Source organism: Neovison vison, chromosome 7, assembly GCF_020171115.1.
Source record: "Neovison vison isolate M4711 chromosome 7, ASM_NN_V1, whole genome shotgun sequence".
In the NCBI taxonomy this organism is placed as follows: domain Eukaryota; kingdom Metazoa; phylum Chordata; class Mammalia; order Carnivora; family Mustelidae; genus Neogale; species Neogale vison.
This window is the reverse complement of record NC_058097.1, coordinates 149,549,338-149,577,206: the sequence shown is the minus strand read 5'-3', so window position 1 is coordinate 149,577,206 and position 27,869 is coordinate 149,549,338. Positions and strand designations below refer to the sequence as shown.

Genomic DNA, 27,869 nt, shown 5'->3' with positions numbered 1-27,869 from the left:
AAGAATACAATAGACACACAGAACCTGGGGTAAAGAACGAAAACATACTTTTTGCTGAAGTGAGAGTCAGCTTTCTGCATGTACAACCAGAAACTGCCTCAGATAAGCTGTTTATGAAAGTTCCTCCTGATCAGGCACACTCATCTGTAAAGGGTCAGGATTTATGCCATTTTTATGACTAGAAGATAAGTATCTAAAATATCCACACTCCTCCTGCTAAAGCATAACTCTAAAATGTAATCTCAAAAATACGTACTGTTGTCATCAAGTTTTCTTCCCATTTGGAAGTGGGATGGGTTGCCGAGGCAGGATGTGTATGTAAGGGGTCATGGGACAATAGATTGCAAGCCACTGCCTTGCACAGTCGGGTCTTAAGAATTTTCTGACAACACCAGGACCGTGAGTCCTAACCTCTGCACCCTACCCAACCAGTGTATTGGAAATGTCAATGGCAGGCCCAGATACAGACATGACCTGTAAATATCCAACAAGACTGACCAAGGAAGCTGGTGCAGCTGGGATACACATCACTGAGATCAGCCGAAGGGACAGACATGGGAAATTCTGGAGTCCTTCAAAAAGGCCTCACTGAGGAGACATGGCTACAGATGATGAGTCTGAGTGAGTATGGGTCCTACCAGGCCTTCTGGACTCTCAACTGCCTCTCCTTTCCCTCATAACTGCATCCCCAGCAGGAACATAATACCTGATACAAAGAAGCATTTGGTAAAACTTGGTTAAACTAGTAAGTAAATCAGTAGTCCTCACTTAATTCCTAGATCAGCTGCATTTTTGAGAAGCAGCAAATAAGCCCAGGGCTGGATAGCCACATCCACAAAGAACATGAGAGAGCATACCCTTTTTGAAAAATTCAGTCATCCAAGTCTACTTCCTGATGGCGTCGGTTCAAGGGCCCAAGGAGTGTTGTGAGGGTGGAGCAATCAGAGGCTTCTACAGGCAGGGTTTGAGGTTTCCTTGATAGCACAATTCCTTAAAAATTCAGTAGACCTTTGGTGTAATTGGTTCTAGTCAGTTCCAGTGTGAGTTATCACAGCCAAAGATCTTTTCTGGACATGGTTTTCAAGTCTGAAAACTCTGATATTTTCCTTATTTGCCATTCTCCCAACTGGCTCTCTTTGGATCTGATACAACACACATTCTTCCTTGCCAACAAGCCCACTGCTTTTCTGAAGAGGGCACTTGTCTTAACTCCTCCTTAGGCTGCCACTTTGCAGTTAACCCTCTTAAGTGCTTTGGTGCAGAAGCAATGGGTTTCTGCAAAAACTCTATGAAACTCAAAATTAAAGGATTCTTGGTCTACCCAGATTATAGGTAATAGCAAAGTGTCCCTCCCTTAGTAAAGCTGTACAGAGTAGCTAACTCCAGTTTGAGCTTCTGTATTTCTTTCTCTCTACTAGGATTTGCTAAAAGTAGCAAGAAGGAGCCAGAAAACATCCACATAATAAATTTCCCTTCCTCTCTACATTGCTATGCTGCATTGCTACCTCAAGTAGCCTGTGATCTGCCTTTCAAGGTGAGGTAGCTAGTGCCTGAAACAGCCCCGATGAACCATCTCTTCCAGGATTCACAACCATGTACTACCCTCCCTTTAAATCTGAGCTGGTCCTGTGACTAACTTTAAAACCTTAAGAAGGTCTGGCAGCTTTCACATCTGCCTAATTGGGATTCAGCTACCAGGTAAAGAAGCCCAAGCTAAGTCACATGGAGAAAGAGGTGACAGCCCTTCCAGCGATGAAGTCATCCTGGATATTCCATCACCAGCCACCATGGACTCATTGAAGACCCCTGTGAGATCAGCAGAAGAACCACCCAGTTGGGAACGTCACAGTCAACCCACAGAATTAGAGAGGTATTAAAATGCTCATTGTTTTAACCATCAAGTTCAGGGATGGTTTGCCACACAGTAACAGGCAACTAACACACAATTTTTTGATCAAAAGTTTTACTAGTGTGTAACAAGAGTCACAAGCTTTCCAGTCTTCAAAGCCTGAGTCCTTGCCATCTGCAGCCCAATACACTCATTAATTAAGCACCTCAGTTTTGTCACTTGCAGTGCCCTATTTCTAGATGCCAAATACAGCATTAACTAGAATGAGGTTTACCTGTGACAGAAAAATTAAAGTGATAGTGGCTTAAACTAAATATTAATTTCTCTCTCACATAAATTTAGCCAGGAAATAAATAATCTAGAGCTGACTTGATCCTCCACCGTTTCAGGGACCCCGGTTTTTTTTCTCTTGTTCTACCATCCTCAACTCATGGTGTTTCTCTCATGATCCAACACGGCTGCTCAAGCTTCAGCCATATGGCTCCCTTTCAACCAACAGAAGGTGAAAGGGATAAAGAAATGTATGTCTTTCCCTCAGGGACATTTCCTGAAGTTGCAGAGGACACTTCTGCCTATATCTCATTTGCCAGAACTTACTCACATGGCCACAATAAACTGGATGATATGCTGAGAGAGGTGATCTTAATTCCAAATGGCCATGTGTTCTAATGTAAATCAAGGGTTCTACTAAGGAAGAGAAGAAGAATGAATATTAGGGGTAAACTAGCAGTTTCTGCCACATAGTGCTCTGATTACACTGGCTTTCTAGGCAATCCTGTTTTCTGGAGAGCACGTTTTTCTCCCCTGTTCTTATTATTCATACTTCCTTTGTCAATTCCAGAAGAAGAAGAGGGAGAAGGAGGAGAAAAAGGAGGAGGAGGAGGAGGAGAAGGAGGAGGAGGAAGAACACACCATTAACAATTCTGCATAGTTTAGTAGAATGAAAGCTCCTGTCAGTTTTGCCCTGAGATAGAAGAAGAAGTACCTGAGGCCCTGATACATCTAACTCCATGATTTGGTCCATCTTCTGCCTAACAGTAAACCAGCTAGGAAATTTTAAAAATCAATGTTCAGATCAAAATAAGCCACTCTCTTATATCATGAGAAAGATCCACAATCCATAAAAAGTCAAATCCATTCAAAGAAAGCAAATCTATAAAAGTACAAGTGGAAAAAGCAAAAGTAAATTTAAAACCATACAGGCAACAAAAGGCTCAGGACCGTCATATAGAACTCCATGGCCCATATGAAGAGTCAGATAAAGTCTCTGGAGGAATGTTAGCTAAAGATGAAAGACCTGATAGCTTACCTTGGAGAAGGAAACATGGGTAATAGGTTGGAATCAGGAGGTGGAGACAGTATTTATGACCAGACAAGAGGAACCAGGAGGATACTGACTAATGTTGAAAAGTCTAGTGTGCATTTAAATACCCAAGATGGAGAGAGACATCAAGTCTACATCAACATTGCTAGAGAGGGAAACAGAAAAGCCAACATGACAGGTCATCTTAAAAGTCTTCAGGCAGGGCGCCTGGGTGGCTCAGTGGGTTAAAGCCTCTGCCTTCGGCTCAGGTCATGATCCCAGGGTCCTGGGATCAAGCCCCGCATCGGGCTCTCTGCTCAGTGGGGAACCTGCTTCCTTCTCTTTCTCTGTCTGCCTCTCCATCTACTTGTGATCTCTATCTGTCAAATAAATAAATAAAATCTTAAAAAAAAAAAAAAGTCTTCAGGCTTATGGGCACCTGGGTGGCTCAGTGGGTTGAGCATTCAACTCTTGATCTTGGCTTGGGTCATGATCTCAGGGTCACGGGATTGAACGTCGGGCTCAGCAGGAAGTCTGCTTGAGATTCTCTCCCTCTCCCTCTGCCTCTTCCCTCCTCTCTCTCTAAAATAAATAAATTTTTAAAAAGATTTTATTTATTTATTTGACAGAGATCACAAGTAGCAGAGAGGCAGGCAGAGAGAGAGAGAGAGAGAGAAGCAGGCTCCCCGTTGAGCAGAGAGCCAGATGCGGGGCTCGATCCCAGGATCCCGGGATCATGACCTGAGCCGAAGGCAGAGGCTTAACCCACTGAGCCACCCAGGCACCCCTAAAATAAATAAATTTTTAAAAATTCTTCAGGTTGAGCAAATCTCTACTGAAAAAGTGTAGATCAAAATCTTCAGGGAAGAGGAAATGAAGTGCCTGAACTTGTCAAGAGAAAGAAATGGGGTCTCTGAGGAATTATAAGTCCAGGAAGATCATTTTTTGGAGCTAGAGGAGGAAAGTCCTAGAGGAAATGACAAGATGAGCATGCAAATGAAGAGCTGAAGACCGTCAGGGTGCAAGACAAAGACCTTGAAGAAAAGCTAGAGTGCATCATTTATCCTTCTCAAAACTGAATTACTTCTCTTGAAATGAAAGGTCAAGATCATTGGACAAGAGCACAGGAGGTGCAAGGAAACCATTTTATCTCAAGACAGGAGATTGCAAGCATGAGACACAGAACAGTGGAACCAGTAATTAAACTTGGGTTTCTAGATGATGATAAAAACAGAGCAGTTTTCAGGGAGCAGTTGTTCTGGGCATGGGGTGCTATGTCCTCTGAGATGGGAGGGTCTCAGGGCTCCTCCCATCAGAAAATCTGGTGTTTCCAGGAGATTCAAATGGAAGTTTAGGACAAGAAGACATGTACTTCCTCCCTGTATCAGTGAGAGTTCTGCAGAGAAACACAACCAGTAGGCTACTTGTGCATATATAAAGATTTATCTCAAGGAATTGACTTATGTGATTGTGAGCTCTGGCTCACAATCTGTAAAGCCGGCCCACAGGCTGAAAACTCTCAGGCAGGGAGGGTTTAAACTATAATCCCTAGACTGACTATGCACAGCAGTCTTCTTCCTCAGGAAAATCTAGGTTTTGCTTTTAAGGCCCTTCAATTAATTGGATGATCTTCAAGGATAATCTCCTTTACTTAAAGTCAACTGATTATAGAGGTTAACCACATCCACATTTGATTAGCATTTGATTGAATAACTGGGTACTATAGCCTAGCCAGGTTGACACATAAAACTAACCCCTCTGCTCCTAGAAGACTGGATGAATGAGCGCCCCCACCCGTCCTGCCCCAGGTGGCTTCCCACCAAGAGGTAGTTGTGCTCCTTATCCTCCTCTCTCATGGGCTGGGTTTTTCTCTGGACATTCCCATCCAGGAAATGGAAGTATGTCACCTTCTGGGTTCATTGAGCCTCCGCATAACACTTCTACTCAAATGAAACATGAAACATGAAGGACCTTACACCATTTCACTTAATTCTTCTTCAAAATTATTTTTGAATTATCTACAATATTCTTAGTTTAAAAAACTTTTTACTACCCAACAATAAAAATAAATAATCCAATTAAAAATGAACAAAAGATTAGCATCAACAGGTCTTCAAAGAAGATGTACAAATGGCTAATAAGCACATGAAAAGATGCTCAGTATCATTGGCTATTAAGGAAATGCACGTCAAAAACCACAAGATAACACTTTTCCCCTAGTTAAAACAGCTATAATAAAAAAAAGATGGACAATAACAAGGTTGGTGAGGATGTAGAAAACTGGAACTCTCAGAGGCTGCTGATGGGATTATAAAATGGTGCAACCGCTTTGGAAAATAGTTTGACAGTTCCACAAAATGTTAAACATAGAGTTACCATATGACCCAGCAATATCACACCCAAGAGAAATAACAACATATATCCACACAAAAATTCTCACAATGTTCTTAGCAGCATTATTTATAATAGCTAAAAAAGAGGAAGTTACCCAAATGTCCATCAACTAATAGGTATATAAAATGTGGTATATCTATCTATACAATTGAATATTATTTGTCTTTTTTTTTTAAAGATTTTATTTGTTTATTTGACAGACAGAGATCACAAGTAGACAGAGAGGCGGGCAGAGAGAAAGAGAGAGGGAAGCAGGCTCCCCGCTGAGCAGAGAGCCCGATGCGGGACTCGATCCCAGGACCCTGAGATCATGACCCGAGCCGAAGGCAGCGGCTTAACCCACTGAGCCAATATTATTTGTCAATGAAAGGGAATGAAGTACTGATTTATGCTATAACAGGAACCCTGAAAACATCATGTTAAATGAAAGAAGCCCATTACAAAAGTCCACATATTACATGATTCCATTTATATGAAATGTCCAGAATAGGTAAATCCATAGAGACCAGGTAGATAGCGGCTCTTCCCAGAGGTGGGGGGAAAGGGGTTTGAGAGTGACTGCTAAAGGGTAAAGTTTCTCTTTGGGATGAGAAAATGTCCTGAAATTGGGTAGTGGTAATGATTGCACAACCCTGAATATATTAGAACACTGAACTGTAGACTTTAAAAGACTGAGGCGTGCCTGGGTGGTACAGTCCATTAAGCAACCGACTCCTGGTTTTGGCTCAGGTCATGATCTCAGGGTCGTGGGATCAAATTTTGCATTGGCTCGTGCTCAGCACAGACTCTGCTTAAGTTTCTCTCTCTCTCTGCCCCTCCTACTCATTCTTTTTCAAATAAATAAATAAATATTTTTAAAATAAAATAAAATTTCATAATGAAATAAAATAAAAATTTAAAAATAAAATAAAAGAATGAATTTTATGGTATCCATGTCATTAAATTATTATTTGAAAACCTTTCACAGAACTGGTTTTTACTTCTGCTCAAATTGCACCTTAATACAAATTTCGGAATTTTAAACTAGAGATAGCATGTTATTTTCATGATAGCATACTCTCTAGAAAATAGAAGTAGTAAATTTTAATTTGATGAGTCAGTCCACTATTCTCTAAACAATATATTGTATGAGCTGTTCAACCACTAGAGACATTGGAAATAGCAAAATACTTTTTTTTCCCCTCTGTCAATAGTTCTGTGCACTAGTTACGAGAGAAACCTGAAAGTTGCTTGTGAGCTTGTTGGTCTCAATACATTTTAGTAGATTAAACAAACCACCTCTCAAAGCCAAGACTCTGGGAGCTAGGATTCCTGCTATGCTTAGAGTCTCTCACCTGTCAGCCTACACTCTTTCCAATGGTCTACACAGCTCTGGAAATTAAAAAAACAATCTGCAGTAATCTCACGGCTTTGGGGTCTACAAACTCCTAGGAATTATATGCAAAACGTGATATGTGTGTGTGTTTTTTTCCCTGGGTAGAGCCTATACCTATTATCAGCTTCTCAAAGACGGTTGGGAACAATATTTCAGAGACACAAGCCAGATGGGGCTGCATTTGGATTCTGTAACAGGATAGGTGGTTTTAGTTTACCATGCACCATTCCCTTTTTTCTTGCCACAGCACCTGCTCTTTGGGGAGTGTTGGTGGGGGAGTCCTCCCTCTGAAATCCACAGTGCTGCTGGAGAATCTTCCCCTTTCATCTAGTTGCTAAATCCAACGTCATCTAGAAACTGTCTGCACTGTTCCCCCATTCTTCAGAGAGGAGCAAGGAGAGTTGGGGAGAGGGCTGGATTCCCCAGTCCCAGATTTCCTGAGGCCAGCTCCACTCCTCCCTCCCTCCCTTCCTTCCCTCCTTCCATCTTTCCACGCTTCCTCCTTCTCCTTCCCCTCTTTACTCTACCTCCCTTCTTCCTTCCTTCATTCTTTCCTTCCTTTCTTCCTATCCTTTCTTCTCTTCCTTCCCCTCTTTACGGTCTTTCTGTCTTCTCTTCTTTACTCCCTCCCTTCCTTCCTTGCAGCTAGAGGCTCAAATTTTAGCCCGAAGGCAGGGGTGGGATATTCCAGGCAGAGAAAGGCACAGGGTCAGAAACAGCGTGGTTTAGGAGTGGTGGTTCCTGGGGCTGCACAGAAACGGTGAGCTCAGCAGCTAATAGGATTGGCCATGGCGAATCCCCCAGCAAGGCACGCGCTGTACGAAAGGACGAAGCGCCAGCGTGATTCAAGGTCAGGATTACAGAAACTCCGAAGCGAGAAGGAAGCTTAAAGAGCCAGGCGGTGGAGCCAGGCTGGGATGATGGCACTGTCCAGCCTGGCAGGAGAAGGCAGATTTAGCCCCGCCCCGACCCAGGGAGCAGGACTGGCCCAGCCCCTCCGCTCTGGGAATCTTAGACAAACGTAACCAAGACCACCTCTGAATCACGGATTATTTGTTATCATGCGAACTGAATGACAGTCGGGGACTGAGATAAGTCGGGAAAGTTGGGGAGTGCCTGGAGAGAGAGGACGATTTTCTCTGGGACTGTGTGCCTCCTCTTTGCCTCCCCCTTCCGGCTCCCACTTGGTAGCACCTTCCTGATCCCCTTATCTCTTAAGGCGCTCAGAGAAATGCCCCCCTGCAGGAGCCTTCTGGGAAATGCTACTCTGACTGGCCAGGAACCATGAGTCCCGCAGCCCCGGTAAGGAACAGTCCTCTGGGACAGGAAGAAGGGCCTAGGGTGGAGTGGGTGCCCCTCTCAAATAGGGTTTGGGTCCAAGAGCCCTTCAGGCCCCCCGACAGTCCCTGTTCTCTGAATGACGTCCTAGGTCTGCTCTTAGGTGGGTGCTTATGGGTTTGAGCTATTCAAGGAAGTGATCATGGAGGGGCAGACCCCTCCATGGTTTCCAGTTGGTCCTCCTGCAATCATTTTATGCCCTAGAAAGATATTTTGAACCCACAAATCAGACCATCTAACTCTTGAAACCTCCACCCCCAATCTCCAGCCACTATAAGAGCTGTAAGAGCTCATAAGAGCCAAGCAAGTCATGAGCCCATCATCCCAGGCTTCGTGTTACATCCTTGCAAACCCTACAGCTCCATCCCTTGCCACTCCCCATGCCCTCCCCATCCCTGCACTCTATTTTCCGAACACACTGAAGTACTGGACATGCCTTTTGAACTTTCTGATCAGTGCTCATAGGATTCTCTTAGCTGTCCCCTGGGAAACTCCTACTCATCCCTCAAGGACCCTTAAGCCTCCTCGGGAGGCCTTCCCGAACCTCTTGGGCAAAGTGAGACTCCTCTCCCACGGTTAAATCATATCCCGTGTTTACATTTAGCCTCCCCCCACACCAGACTGGAAGCTGGGGAAGGAAGGAGGAAAGGCCTTGTCGGATGCTCCTTTGTGCCCCCAACTGGCGCCCTGTATAGGGCGTGGCACAAACTGAGTATTGAGAAAACATGGCAAAATTAGGAGCCTGGCTCCTCCTCTCAACCTTACTTTTTTTAGAGAGCGAGCTCATGATTTTTAGGTAATGTATTTCATGATAAATGAGCGCACAGATGTCTTGGCAAAATAAAATTACAGGTGCAGCTTCCTGTGCTCCCGGTCAGCCCAGGGTTACCGCCCAGGAGAAGCCTTGTACAGCTCTAGGGCTGCAGACTACGAGTCCCAGAAGCCTCCCGAGCGCCCATCTCTCCCCGCCCATCCCCTCTTGGAGATGGGGCGGGGCCAAAAGGCGGGGCCCAGGGCTAGCCTAGCCCAGGGCACAGCCTGGGGATTGAAATGCCCCAGGCGTTGTGGGGCACACAAAGCGCACGCGCAGCAGGTTGGGTAGCCTCAGCATCAAGTAGCGGCGGTTTTGGCAGCAGCATCCGCAAGAGGTGTGGACAGGTGGGTGCATCCCGGGGAGGCTGGAGAGGGAGTTTGCACCTGACCCTCTGTCTGACCAGTGTTAGGACTTGGAGAAGGGAGGGAGCCGCAGGAGAAGCATGGACAAAGTCAGGCCTTCCTGCTCAGGTGTGCCAGCCCTTACTACGCAGCAACAGGTGTGAGCAGGTGGGGGAGGGGTAGAGGCACCCGCTCGCAAGTACGTCGCCCTCAGAAACAGAGTGAACCTGGATTCCAGTCCAAGCTCCTTCACATACATGGACAAGTCATTTGCTGTCCCTCAGTTTGTCCACCTGTAAAACAGGAAAGATTCTGCCCATCTAATGGAGTTACAGTGGGGACAAAGTGAAGTGGTATAGTATGTGCAGCAATTTCTTAACTTTGCTGCACATTAGAATCCCCTGGGATCTTTAAAGACTCGCCTCCCAGCCCCAGACCTGATTTCGTTGTTATGGAGCATGACCTGGGTATTGAGAGTTTTAAAATCTCCTACAGGTGTGATGGTTAGAAACTGGGACTGCTGGGCATGAAGGCAGGTTCCCCTGCTTTCTAATAAGGGACATCTGCATGAGTGATTGAACTTCTCCATACCTGTTTTCTGGTAATAACAAGGATTTTTGTGAGGCTTCAACAAGATAATAGATGCAAACACTGAGAAGCCTGCCTGGCACATAAGGCTCAGACAATCAGAGCTGCTTTTGAACTATCATTTTACATACTTCATAAATGCCTCAGGTGAGGTGCACGTGGGAGGGAGGCTTTTCTTATCATGAAAGTCCCTCATTCATTGCCATGATTTTAGTAGTATGTGCTGCCAGCATTTCAAAATTCTAGGGTTTCCAACAATGTAAGCGTTCCTCACCCCAGCCTCTACCTGCCTCATAGACATGCCTTCACAGATCTAGAAAAGGAAGCCAGGCAGAAGGGACATGGTCAAGGTTATGAGCTGAGGTTGGAATCCAGGCTCCCTATTCCCACCCCCGCACAATGGGTAGCTGCTCTGCTGACCCCACAAGAACAGTGCTCTCATTATCCTGCTGGAGCAGAGAAGGAGAAGGAGACAAGCAGGCTTGCCCTTGTTTGTTTATGAACACTCCCTTAAAGGTTTCCTCGGTGGCTCCCCCAGGGAGGACCAGGGAGGACAGGGCTGGGGCTTCTCTCTGGGGAGCTGCCCGGGGGGCTGCTGGTGAGTCCTGTGTGTCCTGTGGCTCCTCTCACAGGTCCCGCCTGACCCCACCCTGGAAAGTCCTTTCGAAGAAATGGCCCTGGTGAGGGGCGGCTGGCTGTGGAGACAGAGTGAGTGACCCTGGCCAAATCCTTGTCTGTCTGTACCTTGTCCAGGGGCAGGAGAGGGTAGAAGTGGCTTGTTGGGAATGTCCAAGTGAACCATTCTCCCAAGAAACAAGACCCTCTTTCCCCCCTCTCCTGCTTTGTTCATACTCTTCCCGCTGCTTGGAATGTCCTTCCTATTTCTGACTGCTTGGTAAATGTCCCCTTCTGTGAGGAGCCTTCTCTGACTTTGCCTCTAACCCCTGCTCCAGCCTCTGCTGTAGCACCAACAGTGTAAGCTCCCCACACTGTTCCCAATGCTTCAAACATACCTTCGTGGTAGCATTAATCCCCCTACAATAGAACCGCCATTACCTGTGGGTCTTACCACTCCCCATACTGGCCTCAGACTGTAGGCTGCTTAAGAGCAGAGGCCGGGTTTGAGGCTCAGCATATCCACAGCACCTTAGCCCAGGGCTGGCCACAGAACAAGGCTTAGAATAAAATGAAAACGCCTCTGTGCTTTGGAATCTGTAAAGCTCGAAGAAGCTCCCTATGTCTTTGCCCTTTCTGTTAAGATTTTCAATTATAAAATGGCTGAAGGTAGGCGCCTGGGTGGCTCAGTGGGTTAAGCCGCTGCCTTCGGCTCAGGTCATGATCTCAGGGTCCTGGGATCGAGGCCCACATCGGGCTCTCTGCTCAGCAGGGAGCCTGCTTCCTCCTCTCTCTCTGCCTGCCTCTCTGCCTGCTTGTGATCTCGCTCTGTCAAATAAATAAATAAAATCTTTTAAAAAAAAAAATGGCTGAAGGTAGGGCTCAGGCTTCCAGACCCACCTCTGGCCAGAATCGTGATCTGAGTAAGAGCTACCCTGGGTTAGGAGCTCTCCAACGACCCACGACCATACTCACTTCATTCAGTTCAGCAAACACTGAGCCCAGGTCCTGCAGGGTGCTGGGTTGTACCCCCCACCCCAGTCTGGTAGCTACACAAAAGGCTGTCACACAAGTCAGAGATAAGAGATAAGATGGAGGCTCAGATAAGGAGAGGTCTTTGTCCTTGAAGAAACCTGGGGCTTGGCCTTAGAAGCCCCCAAGGAAGGAATCTGGTTATCATTTACCATTGAACACATTATGGGGTCTCTGTTATGTATTAGGCCCAATGAGAGGCATTGGGGGAGCAAGGCAGAAAGAGGCCCTGCCATCATTTCAGGAGGTAGATAGATAAGAAAGGGGGAGTCACAACAGTGGGGGTTGGGGTAAGGGGGGGTTCCTGCCCCCCTGCAGGCTCTGCTATCAGCCCGCCTAGCAAATGTGGACCATCGCACAGGCTCCATCCTCCGCCGCTGGAAGCGGAACTGGTTCGCCCTATGGCTGGATGGGACCCTGGGCTACTACCGCGACGAGACTGCGCAGGATGAGGAGGACCGCGTGCTCATCCAGTTCAATGTCCGCGACATAAAGATTGGCCAAGAGTGCCATGGTGAGAAGCCCTTTCCCCTCTGGCACTGTGACTCTGGCCACAGCCCTCCCACTGTGTCTGTCTGATAACACCTGCATCAGGCTCTTTGCCCCTGCAGACGGCTTCCACAGACAGTGCTTCTAGGCCTCTATCAACGCCAGCTTGTGTGGGTACGAAATAAGAAATGAGTTCCTTATTGAGTTCCGGCCTTGTGCTGGGTCTGGGTCCTATACTGGGATGACAGAGGTGAGTCTGACACAGTTCCTGTCTTCCGGGTGCCAGGAACTAGATAAAGATGAAAAGGAATAAGGAGGACCAGAGAAGTTCAGTAACTGGCCCAGAGTCACACAGCAAATCTCCTCCACCAAGACTCAGGCCACAATTATAATAGGGTCACTGATAGATGTCTCTAACAAGGGCTATAGGCAATGTGGAAAGGCTGAAAGGTTCTAAAGAGTAAAGCAGAATCCCAAAAGAAAGTGTGTGGGATCAGAGGAGGCTGGCAATGGCCTAGAATCAGAACCCAGAGGTCGATTCCTATTCTTGTTTCTATTTTAATGGGGGACCTGGGACCTGTGGTTCGTGGAATCCCCATATGCGTGTGTCTGCCTTTAGATGTGCAGCCCCCAGAGGGCCGGAGCCGAGATGGCCTGCTGACCGTGAACCTGCGGGAGGGCTCCCGTCTCCATTTGTGTGCAGAGACCAAGGATGATGCCATGTGAGTCCTCCCGGAGAGGATAGGGCAGAATGTTGGGGAATGTACCCAGATGCCTCCTCCTGCTGGGCTTTCTGATTCCCAAAGGGTAGGAAGTGGGGAGGGGACAAAGATTGTCAGCAGGGTGGAGGCTGGGCGCAGTGCATCTGAATGGCTCACCATGATTGGTAGCATACCCAGGAAAGTCCTCACCCAGAATGTGATGGAACCCGCATACTTGCCTGAGGTGTGTGGTCCCCAATCATAGAGAGTCATGTATTTACCTGACAGATGCGCTCTCACTTGGGCTGATACAGAGGAAAAGACAGTTCAGTGACATCCATAAAGGGTCCTCCTTCCCACTGTCTTCTGAAAAGGTTCCTTGGTGGGTGGCCTTCATCTGAGGCACAGACCCAGATCCGCCTAACTGAGGCAGCCCACTATTGTTCCGGGGACACCCCAATGTCAGGTTCAGGTCCACACTGCAATATGGGGTGTGCCTGCTTCCTCACATTCTTTCCCTTCCTACCCTCTGGCTGAGGGTCAGTCGGCCTTTGCATTGTAGAAGAGAGAAAGAGATGGGGTGTGTGGCAGTGGGGGAAGCTGAGCTCCGGGCACACAAAGCACAGAGCCGCCTTGTCCACCCCAGCCAGGTGCCATGGCAACCAACAAAGGCCCGATTGTCTGGTGTCCACTGGGCCTTCACGGGCTCTGGGGTCAGAGTGTTGGAGAGCTGTGTTGGTAGATTTGGGGTGTGGAGGTGAGCTGCAGTGAGAGGCCCAGCCCAGGCGTGCCAGAATCTGAAGGCCCCTAGGAGACCACCCAAGCCCAGCCATCTATAGTCTAGACAGGGAAACTGGAAGAAGGGAAGGGTGTGGGCTAAGAATGAATTAGGAGACTCCAGCTCCAGTGAGGGCTCTGTTCGTGTGCCTGGGGTGGGAGGGGTGTCACCTCTGTCCATCCAAGAGAGTCAAGAGGCTGGTTGAGGAGGAAAGGCTACATCTTGGGGCCTGACCTCTCACCTCCCTCCTCATGCTTTGGGGTTTGCTTTGCAGAGCATGGAAGACGGCGCTGCTGGAGGCAAACTCCACCCCGGTGAGCAATCCCATTCTCTCCTTTTCTCCTCACCACCCCTTCCTGCCATGGAATCATGGGTGATTCAGACTTGGTCTCCGCCTGCCAGGAGCTCTCAGTTCCCCTAGATGCGAGCGAATAGGTTTGTGTGGACTCAGATGTGCTGAGTCCCGAGTGGAAAAGGACAGAAGACAGACAACTGGTGCTTGGAGGAAAGAGAGAAAGAAGGGGGTGGCTTGTCAGTTGGGCGAAAGGAACCGCCTTTTATTGAGCAGCTATCATATGCCCAGCATGACGCAGGTCCAGTTCTGGCTGCTCACTGCAGTCCTGTGAGGTGGGGATTCTTGTTCCCTCTCTGCAGATGATAAGATTGAGCTTCATTCATCCACACAACAAATATTTACTGAGCTCCTACTATGTGCCAGGCACTGAGCCGAAGGGCAGGGGTTAGAGGTGAACTAAGTTGGGAGGTGTAGGTCCTGCCTTCCTGGACTCAGCCTAGTGTGCAGCCGGATGGGAAGCAACTGGGCACGTAGTTCATGATTCTGTTGCAGTTGTGGGAACTGCTCTGACAGGAGGTGCTGCGTGCACTCCATGTGACCACCTTGGTGGCCTGATCCTGTGTGGGAGTTCAGACAAAGCTAAAGATGAAACCTGAAGGATGGACAGAAATCAGCTGGCTGAAAGGGGTGCAGTGGAGTGAAGGGAACAGCTTTCCAGGCAGAGGAACTGCATGTGCAAAGGCCCTGAGAAAGGTTATGACTTTACCAAGTTTGAGAACAGAATGAAGGCTGGGGCAGCTGGAGGCTAGGGATGGAGAGCAGGGGAGAGAGCATGGCATGATGGGACGTGTTTCCGACATTGGTTTCTGCCAAGAACACCAGGGGGTCATTGAAAGCTTTTAAGCAGTGGGATGAGATGAACAGATCAGACCAGATTTGTATTTTTAAAAAGATAAGTCTGGCTGGTAGGAACAGACAGCAGAGGGTTAAGAGTAGACGCCAGGAGACTAGTTACTTCTAACCAGGCGGGGGCAGAGTTCCGGTGACTGGCTGGAGGTCTGGACTAAGCTGATAAGGATCAGACATATTTAGGAGGTAGAGTCAATGGAGCTTAGTGATGGATGAAGGTGTGGGTTTGAGGAGCCACCCAAAGCCCACAGCTCAAGGGTGCCCCAATTTGGCCCACCTGCCTGACTCCACATTCAGTGCCTGTTCCTTCTGTCTGTGGCACAGGGGCGCCTGATCTCATCTGGAGAGAAAGTCTGGGGAGAAGTAGCAGGGAAGACGTGATTGTGTTTAGAACCCTTCTTGGGCCTGCATCTGCTGAGCGCAGGGCATCGTGCTCTGTGCCTGCCATTGTTTGTACCATTTAATCTCCCAACAGCCTTGGTAGAGTAGGTACTTTGAGTCCCATTTTACAGATAGGGAAGGCGACCTTCAGAGAGGAAGTGACTTAGCCATAGCCTCACAGTCTTAAGTCAGTGGAAGAACCTGTACAGCACCTCGGCCAGTGAGCCGGGGAGGGAAGGGCATCATCTGCAGAAAGAGCTGAGTGAGCAGAGGTGGACAAATGGGGTGTGCACACGTGTGTGTGTGTGTGTGTGTGTGCACATGTGTGCAAGGGGCCAGAGTCTGGCCTGGCTGAACCATAAGACATGGAGGGAAAGAAATGGGAGAGCTGACCTCTGAGGAGCAATGAAGGGTATTAAGCAGGGAGGACTGTGGCCAGACTTCAGGGAGCAGACCCCAGCTTCTGGGTGGAGGTTGGATCAGAATCTGGGAGTGAGGAGGCAGAGGCAGCACTCAGCAGGGTGGAGGTCCCCCTTTTAGCTAACTTGGCTCTGAGCTCCAAATCCCCCCCGATGCAGGCAAATCCGTCCCACCCGAAAGAGGCAGAAGGAGGTGAGGGCTGACCGTCTGTGCTCTGTGACTCTATGAAGCTACTTTGATCCTTCTCTGCCTGTGCACCTTCCCGCCACTCTGCTTCCCACAGCTCTCTGCTCTGACCCTCTCTCCACCTCTTACTACCCATGCTTCACACACACCCCTCTGGTCCCTGGGCTTGCTCGAGTAGAATGTGTTTGCGCTTCTGTCTCTGTACCAGAGGCTGCCTGGCTCCGAGTGTCCATGCCTGCCCATGGCCGCTCTCCATCCTGTGCTTATGGAGGAGTGACCTGCACTTTGTCCCTCCATGTCCTACAGATTTATACCCCCTCTGGATGGAGACTGTCCCAGGGAACACAGGGCCAGAGACCCAGCCAGGGGCAATGCTGGAAGGCCAGTGTAGGGGGGAGGTGGGTGGGAAGGTAGATCAGACCTGTTCTGCCCTCCCTGGAGACTGGGAGCCTCAGCAGCCTAAAAGAGGCGAAGTTGAGCTAATTCTGGAGACTCTACAGATCCTTCTCTGTGTATCTTTGGCAAAGTCACTGACCCCTCTGAGACTCCCTCCGTTACCATGGGCTGAAGAGGAAGAGAACAACTCTTCCCCATGACCAGCTGACAGAGGGGGCTGGTAGGGCCTGTTAAAAGCTCTGAGCTTCTCTAGATGTAGAGGGCCTCTGACAGCTCCCTCCCTCCCTCCCCCTTCTTGGGTTTCTGTGGCTTAAGCAGGCCCCAGCTGGAGCCACCGTCCCTCCCAGGAGCCGAGTTTGCCCCAAGGTCAGGTGTGTGACCAGCTCGTGGAGCCCCTGTAAGGTTGAGAGGCGGATCTGGGTAAGTGCTGGCTCAGCTCTCCCTGCCTCTGTTCTGGCCATGACGATGCGCCTCCAGAACTGGGCCCAGTTGCCTCCCTTCCCTGCTCACAAACATTCCATGGCTCCCTATCACCCACAGCGTACCACCCATAGCCCTATTTTCAAGGCCCTCAGGATCTGGCCTGGGCGAGTCTCGTCTGCCACATCTCCCTCCTCCCCTGTGCTCCAGGTGCTCTGCTGTTTCTTCTGTTCTCAGCTGTGCCAGACCCATTCCCTCCTCCCAGGCTTTGCATGTGCCATTCTCTCTGTGGTGAAAACTCTTAGTTTCTTTATTCACCTGACAAACTGATGCTTAGCCTCTAGGAGCCACTTCAAAGGCTGCCCCCTCCTCAGGGAGGACTTCCCAGACCTCCACTCACAGCCTGCTGCACTAAATGCTTAGTATTGTCTTCTTAGGCCTGGGTACAAGTCCCTGTATTTTGGTCTCTATTCTCCCACGAGACCTGGGACTTCCTCCAAGGTAAAGACCAGGTCTAATCAGCTCTGCCCCTAAGGTGTCTAGCACAGTGCTGGGTATCCAACAGGTACTCAATGAGTGCTCAGTGATCGGGACAGTCTTTTGACTCTCCTTATTCCTGGTGCATGGAGCTAGGGCAAAAGTGGGCCTCAGGCAGTGTTCACCAAATGAGCGAATGACTGAATGATCAAAGGGAGGAAGGAGGTGGGAAAACCCTCTGTAATGGCATCACTACCGCATATCATAATTTAGTCCATATTTGTCCCCCTTCCCCACCCCAGAATCTCTGGGAAGCAGGAGTGGCGGGGGTGGATCCTTCTGTCCCCAGTGTTCAGCAGGGCATGGGGTGGGTGCAGCGGAGGCCCCTCCTCTTACAGCCAACTATGAATTCCTTTCATGGCACAGTGGTGCTCAATGTGGTTCTGCCTTTGAATCAATTCAGGACTTAGAAAAAAAAAAAAATTCAAGCATTCAGATCCTATCTCTGGATGCTCTAATTCCATAGGTCTGGAGTAGGGCCTTGGAAATCTCTGGTTTAAAAAACTTCAGGTAATATCGATGTGCAGAACCACTGAACTGAAGTGCCAGGCCCACACAGGTCTGGTTACATAGACATGGCTCGGCTGGATTCTCATTGTGCCTTAGAATGGGCACTGTGGGCCAGACTGTTCCCATCTGCAGATGTGAAAACTGAGGCTCTGAAAGGCAATATAACTGGACCAGGTCACTTGATTCATCAGTGGCAGGACTAGGACTTCTATCCCAGCATTCTGAGTCCTCCCCATTGCCTGAACAAGGATATAAGTGTTTTAGGCGTCCCCATGTTTAAAGCGGGAATGCCTAAAAATGGGATTTAAAAAGCTGTAAACCAAGTAACAAGACCTTTTCTGAGGGAAAGGTTGTATTTGTATGTGGCCCCCTGATTGGCTGACCCTGTACTTGCAAAAGGGGCTGGGCTTTCAGGGAGGGAGAGGATCAGGGATCAAGGCCTTAGGTTCTATCCATGAGGTCTCCGGAGGATCCCCTGCCCTGTTGCCAGGCGACCCGCCCGAGTTTTCCTCTGGGCCTCCCAAGACCAGAGGGTAGAAACAGGTGCCGCAAGGGGTATGAGGTGGTGTTTCCACTCTCTCCAAGGCCCAACTGCTCCCCTGGCTCACTGTGCAGCTACTGGCAGGTGCAGGCTCTAGACCTCAAGTCCTCTACAAATAAAAGAGGGGATCTGAGTGCTTGGCTCTCTGTAGGCCCTTCTAAGGCATGGAGCTCAGACTCTGGCCACCCTCTATTAGAAAGCCCAATTGGATCACTTTAGGGGAGAGCACAGAGAGGGAAGTCACTTGAGACTGAGCATTGATTGTCTGAACCTCCTGCATTTCCCTGGGACTGGTCATTGTCCCTAACTTGAGGCTGGACTTAGAGCTGGGTGACTCGCTGTTATTTGACTCACTTGAGATTAATTCAATCCATTAGACACCTATCATGTTCAGAGACATGATTAGGCCTTTCTTTATGGGGTGTGTGGGGGGGTGTCTCCCAGTCTGATGGGAGACATACACACTCACAGGGATACAAACAATGACACTGTAGAGTGATTGGTTCTGTCTAAGGGGAGTCTAAGGGCCCGATCAGAACCTGAGGTTCAGGGAGGGTGATACTTGGGTTCAGTCTGAAAGAGAGGTTAGGTAGTTAGATGAAAAATGGGGAGAAAGGCAACCCCATCAAAGAGAAATGGCATGGAAATTTGAAATCACAGGTGTGCTTGGAGAACTCCCCTTTATAGCCAAACTTTTTTTTAATTATTATTATTCATTCATTTGAGAGAGAGAGAGAGAGCGCCCACAAGTGGGCAGTAGGCAGAGGGAGAGGGACAAGCAGATTCCCTGAAGTCAGATGCTTAACAGACTGAGCCACCCAGGTGCCCCCCATAGCCATTTTTTTTTTCTTTTTAGATTTTATTTATTTATTTGACAGAGATCTCAGGTAGGCAGAGAGGCAGGCAGAGAGAGAGAGGAAGGGAAGCAGACTGCCTGCTGAGCAGATAGCCCAATGTGGGCCACGATCCTAGGACCCTGGGATCATGACCTGAGCAGAGGCTTTAACCCACTGAGCCACCCAGATGCCCCTACAGCTAAACTCTTGCAAGAGTTGTCATGACATGTTGATTCCATCCTCCACCTCTTAATCATTCTTCAACTCTCCATAGCCTAGATTCTTATCCCAACCATGCCACTGTAAAATGTTTTTTTCAAGGTTACCCACAACTTCCAAGCTGCCAAAACCAATGGCTTAATCTCTTGGCACTGGCCAAAAAGATGGATAGAAGAGCATATTTAGAAGTTAAAATCATGAGACCTGCCTGGTAGCTGTTGTGATGTGGAAGACAAGTGTGTGAAGACAAGGGTGCCAACCTGATGTCTTGGTTTGAATGCATGTAGAGAAAAGCACTTATAGAAGAACAAGTTTGGGAGTGCAAAGGTGATGACATCACTTTGGAATTGGAATTTAAGACACCTAGACTTCTAAAGGGAGTTGGACCATTCAGGTGTGACACCCAGTTAGAGATATAACGTGGAAGGGGGGCTAAGAAGAAGGGACCAGGAGAGAAGGGGACCTGCCCCCTCTCCAGATCTGCTCCCCTTGGGATAAATGAGGGGCTTGGATTCGGACCTTCCATTTAATTCAGCATATATTTATTGGTTCTTGCTATGTATTAGGCCCTGCATGTAACAGAAATTAATCAGAGTCCTTGCTTATAAGTAGCTCACATTTGGTGTGCAGGCAGGAAAGGCCAGGAGGAAAGATAGGGGAAAAAGGTACTAGCAGAGTCCATAGAGAACTCAGGAAGAAAGGATTTTTTCTGAAACCAGAGGGTTTCCTGGAGTGGGTGGCTTTTGAGTTAGGCTTTGAGGGGTTGATAAAATACTAATGAAGGGACTGCATATCTCCCTCCCAGAGACAGCAATGACAACTCTTTTCTGAGCCCCCATCCCCAGCTCTGTGGTAATGTGAAGATAATAGTGTCTGCAGTAAGGACTAGAGGAAGTAACACATGTGGACACCTCCCTCAGGGCCTGGTACATGATAGATGCTCGATGATACTTTACATCCCTACCCTTCCTTTCCTTTACTTCCTCCCCAACCTTTTACTTCTGGGCCTGGGGCTTGGCCAGATGCCCAACCCCATGATGAGGAGAGTAGAGAAATCCACTGTATTTCTCCAAATGAGCCATTGGAGAACGCTAGCAAATAGTAGACTGTGTATGGAAGTTGGGAGCCATGGAGAATTTTTTATTTATGGGAGTGCTAACTAGGAGGCCAGGGCAGGAAAATGGAATCACTGGGAGCTGGATGTAGGGGCTAAAGTTTTAGAGGACAAGGATCATGGACCATGTGGAGGAGGCAGGGCCTTTTTCCATGAGCTTGCTGGTTCCTAGGGAACCATTTCTAAACTTGGGGAAGTGGTTTTGTGGGTCCAGAAGGACCGAAGCTGGGTGTGTTGGGGAGGAGACCAAACCGGGGACAGAGTTCCCAGGCAGTTAACCCAGTCGAGCTCCTCAGGTGCGTGTCTACAGCCCGTACCAGGACTACTATGAGGTGGTACACCCCAACGCACATGAAGCCACATATATCCGCAGCTACTACGGACCGCCCTATGCAGGTAAGTATCCCACCTGGTCCGCCCCCTCCCCCATTCCAGTGCCAAGCCCCACTCTTGTAGTGACCACGGATTTTCTCAGGCCGGACCCTCCACTGGGCCCTCCCCAACCAGAAATTCGAAATCTCGCGTGGACCAGCGGCCGCCACACTCCATAGATCTGACCTTTTCTCTCAAGGCCGGCCCTTTTTCAAGGGCTGTGCTGCAATACCCGTTTCTGAGCTCGTCGCGACCCCTGGTGGCTAAATGTGGGAACGACCGCCTCCCGCCCGAAGGGCTGGTCAGTTGGGAAAGCCCACCGTCTAGTGTGTCAAGGATGCTCTTAAAGATCCCGGAGTTTTCTCGCTGTTGCACCCTAGACCCGCAGCCTCAGAATGTCCGTAGCAGATTTAAGGCTTGTAAGCCCTGGGGAAAGAGTGCAAGTCCTTTCCAAATCAAGGCCTCAGTTTCTCCAACTGAGGTGTAGGAGAGTGGGCTCAGCCCCTTGTCCTGGGTTGGGTGTGAGTCTAGGGGAGGAGAGGGACAAAGATCTCTCTGCTCCTAAGTCCCCAGCCCTCACGGCTCTCTCCACAGGCCCCGGCGTGACGCACGTGGTAGTGCGGGAGGATCCCTGCTACAGTGCTGGCGCTCCATTGGCCATGGGCATGCTTGCCGGGGCTGCCACAGGTGCAGCCCTCGGCTCGCTCATGTGGTCGCCCTGCTGGTTCTGACCCCTGAACTCAGAGCGTGGACCCTGCGCATAGACCAACAAACCCCTGTTCTTACTTGACCCCACCCATCGCTACTCTAAGCTCTGCCATACTTTGGCTCCTTCTTCTCCATTGGCCGCTTCTGGACTTGGATCGTCCATCCCACTCCCCAACACTATACTGGAAGAAGCTATCATCCTAGGCGCAAACATAGCTCAAAATCCTTGTATCTCCTGCCGACACCCCAGAATTTTGTTATAGACATATATATACTAGGTTTCCTGCAAATATACTAGGACATAGAAAACACAGCTCATGTGACTTCAAAGTCCCACTTGCTGGAGACAATGGAGTCAGATTCTTTCCTCCAGCTGCTCCAGGGTTTGTAGGAAAAACAGAAATAAATAAACACTTGACAAGGCAGACTTATCCATCCTTTGGCCCATGAAGGTAAAAGCAGACGAAGGTAGGCTAGGAGTAGGGTTGTTGGCAAGAGTGCAGAGCAGTAAATATCATGGCATGTCCAAGGACTTAAGAGTTCATTTACGCTGAGGTGAGGACTGGGATCAGATCATGATGGACCTCCAGGCTAAAGAGCTTGCTGGATAAAGGCGAGATGTAAGCTCTTTGAAGGGAAGTTTCAGGATTGTGCCTATAATGAATATATTGCCTGTTTTGCTAGTATTGATACATACTCAAATCCAAAACACTCTCTGAAGTTAGCCCCATCCTTTCTACTATCAGCTTCCTGGGTCCCTTGTTCTTTCAGTGCTCAGAAAACATCTATTCCCTATGTTAGGCTGCCTGGGGCAGCAATCGAGCTGAAGCTGGGGTCTCCTTGCTGGGGGGCAGATGAGCTCTGTTTGGAACCTCCAGCCCTAGGATGGTGCCTCCATCAGGAAATGCATTTCTGGTCCCCAGGAACTTGGACCTGTCTCCATAACTGTGGCTGTCAACCATCTCAGGCTTTGTCTTTTCCTTCACTCTGGGGGAGATGGCAGTATTCACCTCTTGGGCCTGATCCACTGGGAAGCCTCACACGTGCCTTCCTGTCAGGTGGCCCAGCAGTCTCTCCATTTGGCTTGCTTCCAACTTCTTTTCCCATTCTGTACTAATAGAAGCGCTAACATTCCTGGCCAGTAGCCAGAGTAGCCTGCTAAAGTTCCCTTGTAAACAGGGGCTCCAATGGCCCTGCTGCAGAGACTAATAAAGATGTGATTGGCTCTAGCCCTGGCTCTGGCTTTTTTATCTATAAACCACATCCTGGCCCCGCCCTAGGGGCCTTGTTCCCCCTGGGACATCTTAGTGACTCAGCACCTACTAGTGCCTTCTTTGGTGTACTGGGAATAATGTGTAGATTCTGCGGGCAAGTAGAACTGGTGACAGCACGTTAACTGAGCATTTTGGGGGCAACTCACTTAGTCTTTCTGAATCTTGCTTTTTTCATGCATAGATAAGGTGGTAGGTTGAACATGGCCATCCCCAAGGGCTCAAAAGGAGAGGCTGTATCCGGGTCTCTACCATCTGATCTGTTGGGTGATCCAGGTTTTGCCCTGTCTGCTGAGAGTCTGGTGGTGTAGAGGTCTTTTCCAGTAGGTTCCCATCCTTCTAGAGGTGAGCCAATGAGTTAGTCTCACAGAAAGCAGGTGTCTAGGGAAGGAAACACAACCATCTTGCATCAGGCCTTTTAAGGCTGCAAGTACAGAAACCCCCTGCTCAAACTGATTTAAGCCAAAAAAGGGAAAGCACTGAGTTATATAACTGAGAAGTCCAGAAACTGTTTGATGCAGGGATTCAAACAGTGTCCCTTAGACTTTGTTTTCATCTTTACAGCCATAGGGCTGGCTCATTCAAAGTTTCCAGTGACATTCAGCAGCTCTAGACTAATGCCCTTCTGGGGTCAAGTCTAGCCAAGAGAGCTCTTCTTCCTCCAACAGTATGAACAAAAGTCCTAGGACTGAAGGACCTTAGCCCAAATTGGGTCCTGTGGTCATCCATAAGCTATGGTGATCTGGAAAAGACAGCCTAAAACAACAAGGCTTAGAACAAGGGTGGAGTGTTGTGCCAAAATAAGTCTGGGGCATCGTTGCCAGAAGTAGGATGAACAGATAAGAACTAAGTGGCAAAAGCATAGGGTGTCTGCTCCAGCCATATCCCCAGAGACGCCAACTTAAAGGGAGGCATTAACACCAATGATTCAATGAGGTAAGGTAAGTGAGGACCATGGCAGAGTGGGAGCTCTGAGGAGAGGTATCCAACTCTGCCAAGGAAATGGGAAAGCTCTGGGACAGGAAGTAGAAACTTAGGATGAGCCTTGAAGGATGAGTAGGAGTTTGCCAAGCAGAGAAGGGGAGGAGAGTTTTTCACACTGAAAGAACACATGGAAAAATGGCATGAGCAATGGCCTTAGAAGACATTGAGTCTTGAGAACACTGTGAAGTTGTCAGTCTGATGTCACAGATTGCATGGTGAGGATGGATGGTAGATGAGTCCCTATTAAAGAGAATGTCCCACAGCTCAGTTAAGGGCTCTTTGTTCCCTTATAGCCTCAGGGCTACCATTTATCATAATCTTGATGATGCCCTGGTTCTTTCCACCCACCCCACTGAACAGGGCAAAACAAACACAAATGGATGCTTCAGGTGCAGTTTGTTTCAAAATCTCTCCACCAACAGGATGATCGCATGATTTTTTAATCTTCCAACTGTTCAGTAGATAATTATTAAATTATTCACACATAGATTAAGACAAACATTCTCAGAAAACACAGTCTGACCTAGAAGTGGCTTATGGGCCACATCTGGCTCACATATTCTTTTGTTTGGTCAATACAGTGTTTTTGAGAAGTTTGGAATTAAAATGTGATACCACTACATACCTACCTAAATGGCTAAAGGTGAAAAAGATAGACAACAGTAAGTACTGCTGTAGAGCAAATCGAAATCTCACATGAGTGTAAACTGGCACAATTGCTCTGGAAACTATTCGGTAGAGACAAATACATGCATACCTTATAATCCATCGATTATACTCCTCAGGTACACCAAACAGAAACGTGTACATGTTTACCAAAAAATATTAAGTGCAAAAGTATAAAAGCAGTGGAAAAAACTCAAATTCTAGATCCACCTGGATCTATGATATGTTCTATTCACAAATTGGAATATTCAATGAGAATTAATTACCCATAAGTATACGCAAAATTGGGAGTGAATCCAAAAAAATAGAACAAGGAGAGTGGAGGGGAGGTGGGAAAATAGAGTTTATACTGTGGCAAGTTTTCTGTATTTTATGTGAAGTACTACAATATTAAGTGTATTCTGGTAAGTCAAAGATGCACACTGGAAAAAACAAGTGTTGGTGAGAATGTGGAGAAAAAGTAACCTTCATGCACTGCTGGTGGGAATGCAAACTAGTGCAGCCACAGTGGAAGACAGTATGGAGTTTCCTTAAAAAGTTAAAAACAGAACTACCCTATGATCCAGTAATCACACTACTGGCTATTACCCAAAGAATACAAAACACTAATTCAAAGGGATATAGGTACCCCCATGTTTGTTGCAGCATTATTTACAATAGCCAAACTATGGGAAAAGCCCAAGTGTCCATTGGTAGACAAATGGATATAGAAGATGTGGTATATATATGCCATAAAAAAGGGAAATGTTGCTATTTGCAATGACACGGCTGGATCTAGAGAGTATAATACTAAGAGAAATAAGTTAGTCAGAGAAAGGCAAATACCATAGGGTTTCACTCATATGTGGAATTTAAGAAACCAAACAAAGGAAAAAAGAGACAAAATGAAAACCAGACTCGTAACTATAGAGAACAAACTGATGGTTATCAGAGGAGAGGTAGGTGGGGTGATTGGTGAAATAAATGATGGGGACTAAAGAGTATGCTTATCATGATGGGCACTGAGTAATGTACTGAATTGCTGAATCACTGTATTATATAACTGAAACTAATATAACACTGTATGTTAATGATACTGAAATTAAAAACTTAATAAAAAAAGATGCACATTGGAATCCTATAGCAACCACTGAAAATATAATGCAAGGAGGGTAAGAAAAAATTCCAGTAGAGGAATTAAAAAATAGATCCAGCGAATAGATAACAAATACCAAAATCCAAACACATTAATAATTACATTAAATATAAGTGGACAAGATATTAAGGGGTGCCTGCATGGCTCAGTCAGTTTAAGCGTCTGCCTTTGGCTCAGGTCGTGGTAGGAGTTAACTTACAGATGTAACAACAACAAAAAACTGGTAGAAGGAAACAATACAGACTGCACAGAGATAAATGAAATAGAGTATAGAAAATAAAATAGAGAAATACAATGAAACCAAAAGTTGGTTCTTTGAGGTGAGGTCAGCAAAATTGACAAACCTTTAGCTAAGGAAAAAAAAAATAACTCGTGAAAAAAAGAGGAAAGACTCAAATTACTAAACTCAGAAATGAAACTGGGGACCTCACTACCAAATATACAGAAATAAAAACAATTATATAAGAATACAGGAATAATTATATACAAAAAAAGTGGATGACCAAGAGAAAATTGGCAAATTCCACACAGACTATCCAACAATTCATAAAGAGAAAGAAAATTTGACTAGATCTATGACGTAAGTAGATCAAATCAGTGATCAAAAAACCTCCCAATAAGGAAAAGCCCAGAACTAGATGGCTTCAGTGGTGAATTCTATCAAACATTTAAAGAATTATTTAACTCAAAATGGATAAGGACCTAAATGTTAGACCCGAAACCATAAAAATTCTAAAAGAGACTGTAGGCAGTTATTTCTCTGACATTGACCACTGCAACATATTTCTAAATAGGTTTCCTGAGGCAAGGGAAACAAAAGAAAAATAAACTATTGGGACTACATCAAAATAAAATGCTTCTGTACAACAAAGGAAACAATCAACAAAACCAAGAGACAACCTACTGAATGGGAAAAGACATTTGAAATGACATATCCAATAAAGGATTAGTATCCAAAATATGTAAAGTACTTATAAAACTCAACACTGAAAAACTCCAAATAATCCAGTTAAAAATGGGCAGAAGAAAGGAACAGATATTTCCCCAAAGAAGACACACAGATGGCCAAAAGAAATGTGAAAAGCTGCTCCACACCACTTATCATCAGGGAAATGCAAATCAAAACCATAATGAGATATCACCTCACACCTATCAGAATGACTAAAATCAAAAACACAAAAAAGTGTTGGTGAGGATGTGGAGAAAAAGGAACACTCGTGCACTGCTGGTGGGAATGCAAACTGGTGCAGCTACCATGGAAAACAGTAAGGTGCTTTCTCAAAAAGTTAAAAACAGAACTACCCTCTGACCCAATAATCACATTGGCTATTTACCCAAAGAATACAAAAACACCAATTCAAAGGGATACAGGTACGCTTATGTTTATTGCAGCATTATTTACAACAGCCAAACTATGGAAGCAGCCTAAGTGTCCACTGATTGTTAAAAAAAGATGTGGTACACATACACAATGGAATATTACTCAGTCGTAAAAAAAAATGAAATGTTGCCACTTGCAATGATATGGATGGATCTAGAGAGTATAATGCTAAGTGAAATAAGTCAATCACAGGGGCGCCTGGGTGGCTCAGTTGGTCAAGCATCTCACTCTTGGTTTCAGTTTAGTTTGGGATCTTGGGGTGGTGGGATCAGGCCCTGCATCATCTCCATGCTTGGCGCAGAGTTTGCTTGGTAATCTCTCCCTCCCCTTCTGCCCCTCCCCAACTCATGCTCTCAAATAAATAAATAAATATCCTTTTAAAAAAGTCAGTCAGAGAAAGACAAATACTATATGATTTCACTCATATGTGGAATTTAACAAAACAAAAAAGTAGACAAACCAGAAACAGACTCCTAACTATAAAGAACAAAGTGAGGTTTCCCTTGAGATCAGAAAGAAGACAGAATGTCCACTTTTGTCACTTGTATTCAACATAGCACTGGGAGTTGTAACCAGAGGAATTAGGCTAGAAAAAGAAATAAAAGGCATCCAAATCAGAATTGAATAAATCATCTCTGTTTACAGATGACAAGATCTCACACATCTGGTGTACCTGGGTGGCTCAGCGGGTTAAGCCTCTGCCTTCAGCTCAGGTCATGATCTTTGCTCAGCAGGGAGCCTGCTTCCCCCTCCCCCCTTCTCTCTCTGCCTGCCTCTCTGCCTACTTGTGATCTATCAAATAAATAAATAAAATCTTTTAAAAAAACCCTCACACATCTGACCCTGAAACACAGGTTTGAACTGCATGGGTCCACTTACATGGAGATTTTTTTCAAATACAGTACAGTACCGTAAATGTATGTTCTCTTCCTTATGATTTTAACATTTTCTTTTCTCTAGATTACCTATTT

The 27,869-nt window shown here is 47.0% G+C and overlaps 1 protein-coding gene across 2 annotated transcripts; it reads left to right on the top strand.

Annotated features, from left to right (window-relative positions):
- Positions 1–8,190: 8,190 nt before the first annotated feature.
- Positions 8,191–22,690, top strand: PLEKHB1 (pleckstrin homology domain containing B1). 2 transcript variants are annotated; one of them, XM_044258574.1, is made up of 7 exons: positions 8,191–8,223; positions 10,635–10,710; positions 12,011–12,163; positions 12,758–12,860; positions 13,892–13,931; positions 20,678–20,777; positions 21,348–22,690. In XM_044258574.1, exons 1-7 carry the CDS (start codon positions 8,206–8,208, stop codon positions 21,482–21,484), a joined length of 627 nt encoding a protein of 208 aa, XP_044114509.1. In that variant the 5' UTR covers positions 8,191–8,205; the 3' UTR covers positions 21,485–22,690. The 2 variants fall into 2 exon arrangements, with proteins under 2 accessions (XP_044114509.1, XP_044114508.1); XM_044258573.1 differs by lacking the exon at positions 8,191–8,223 and adding an exon at positions 9,281–9,417.
- Positions 22,691–27,869: the final 5,179 nt, after the last annotated feature.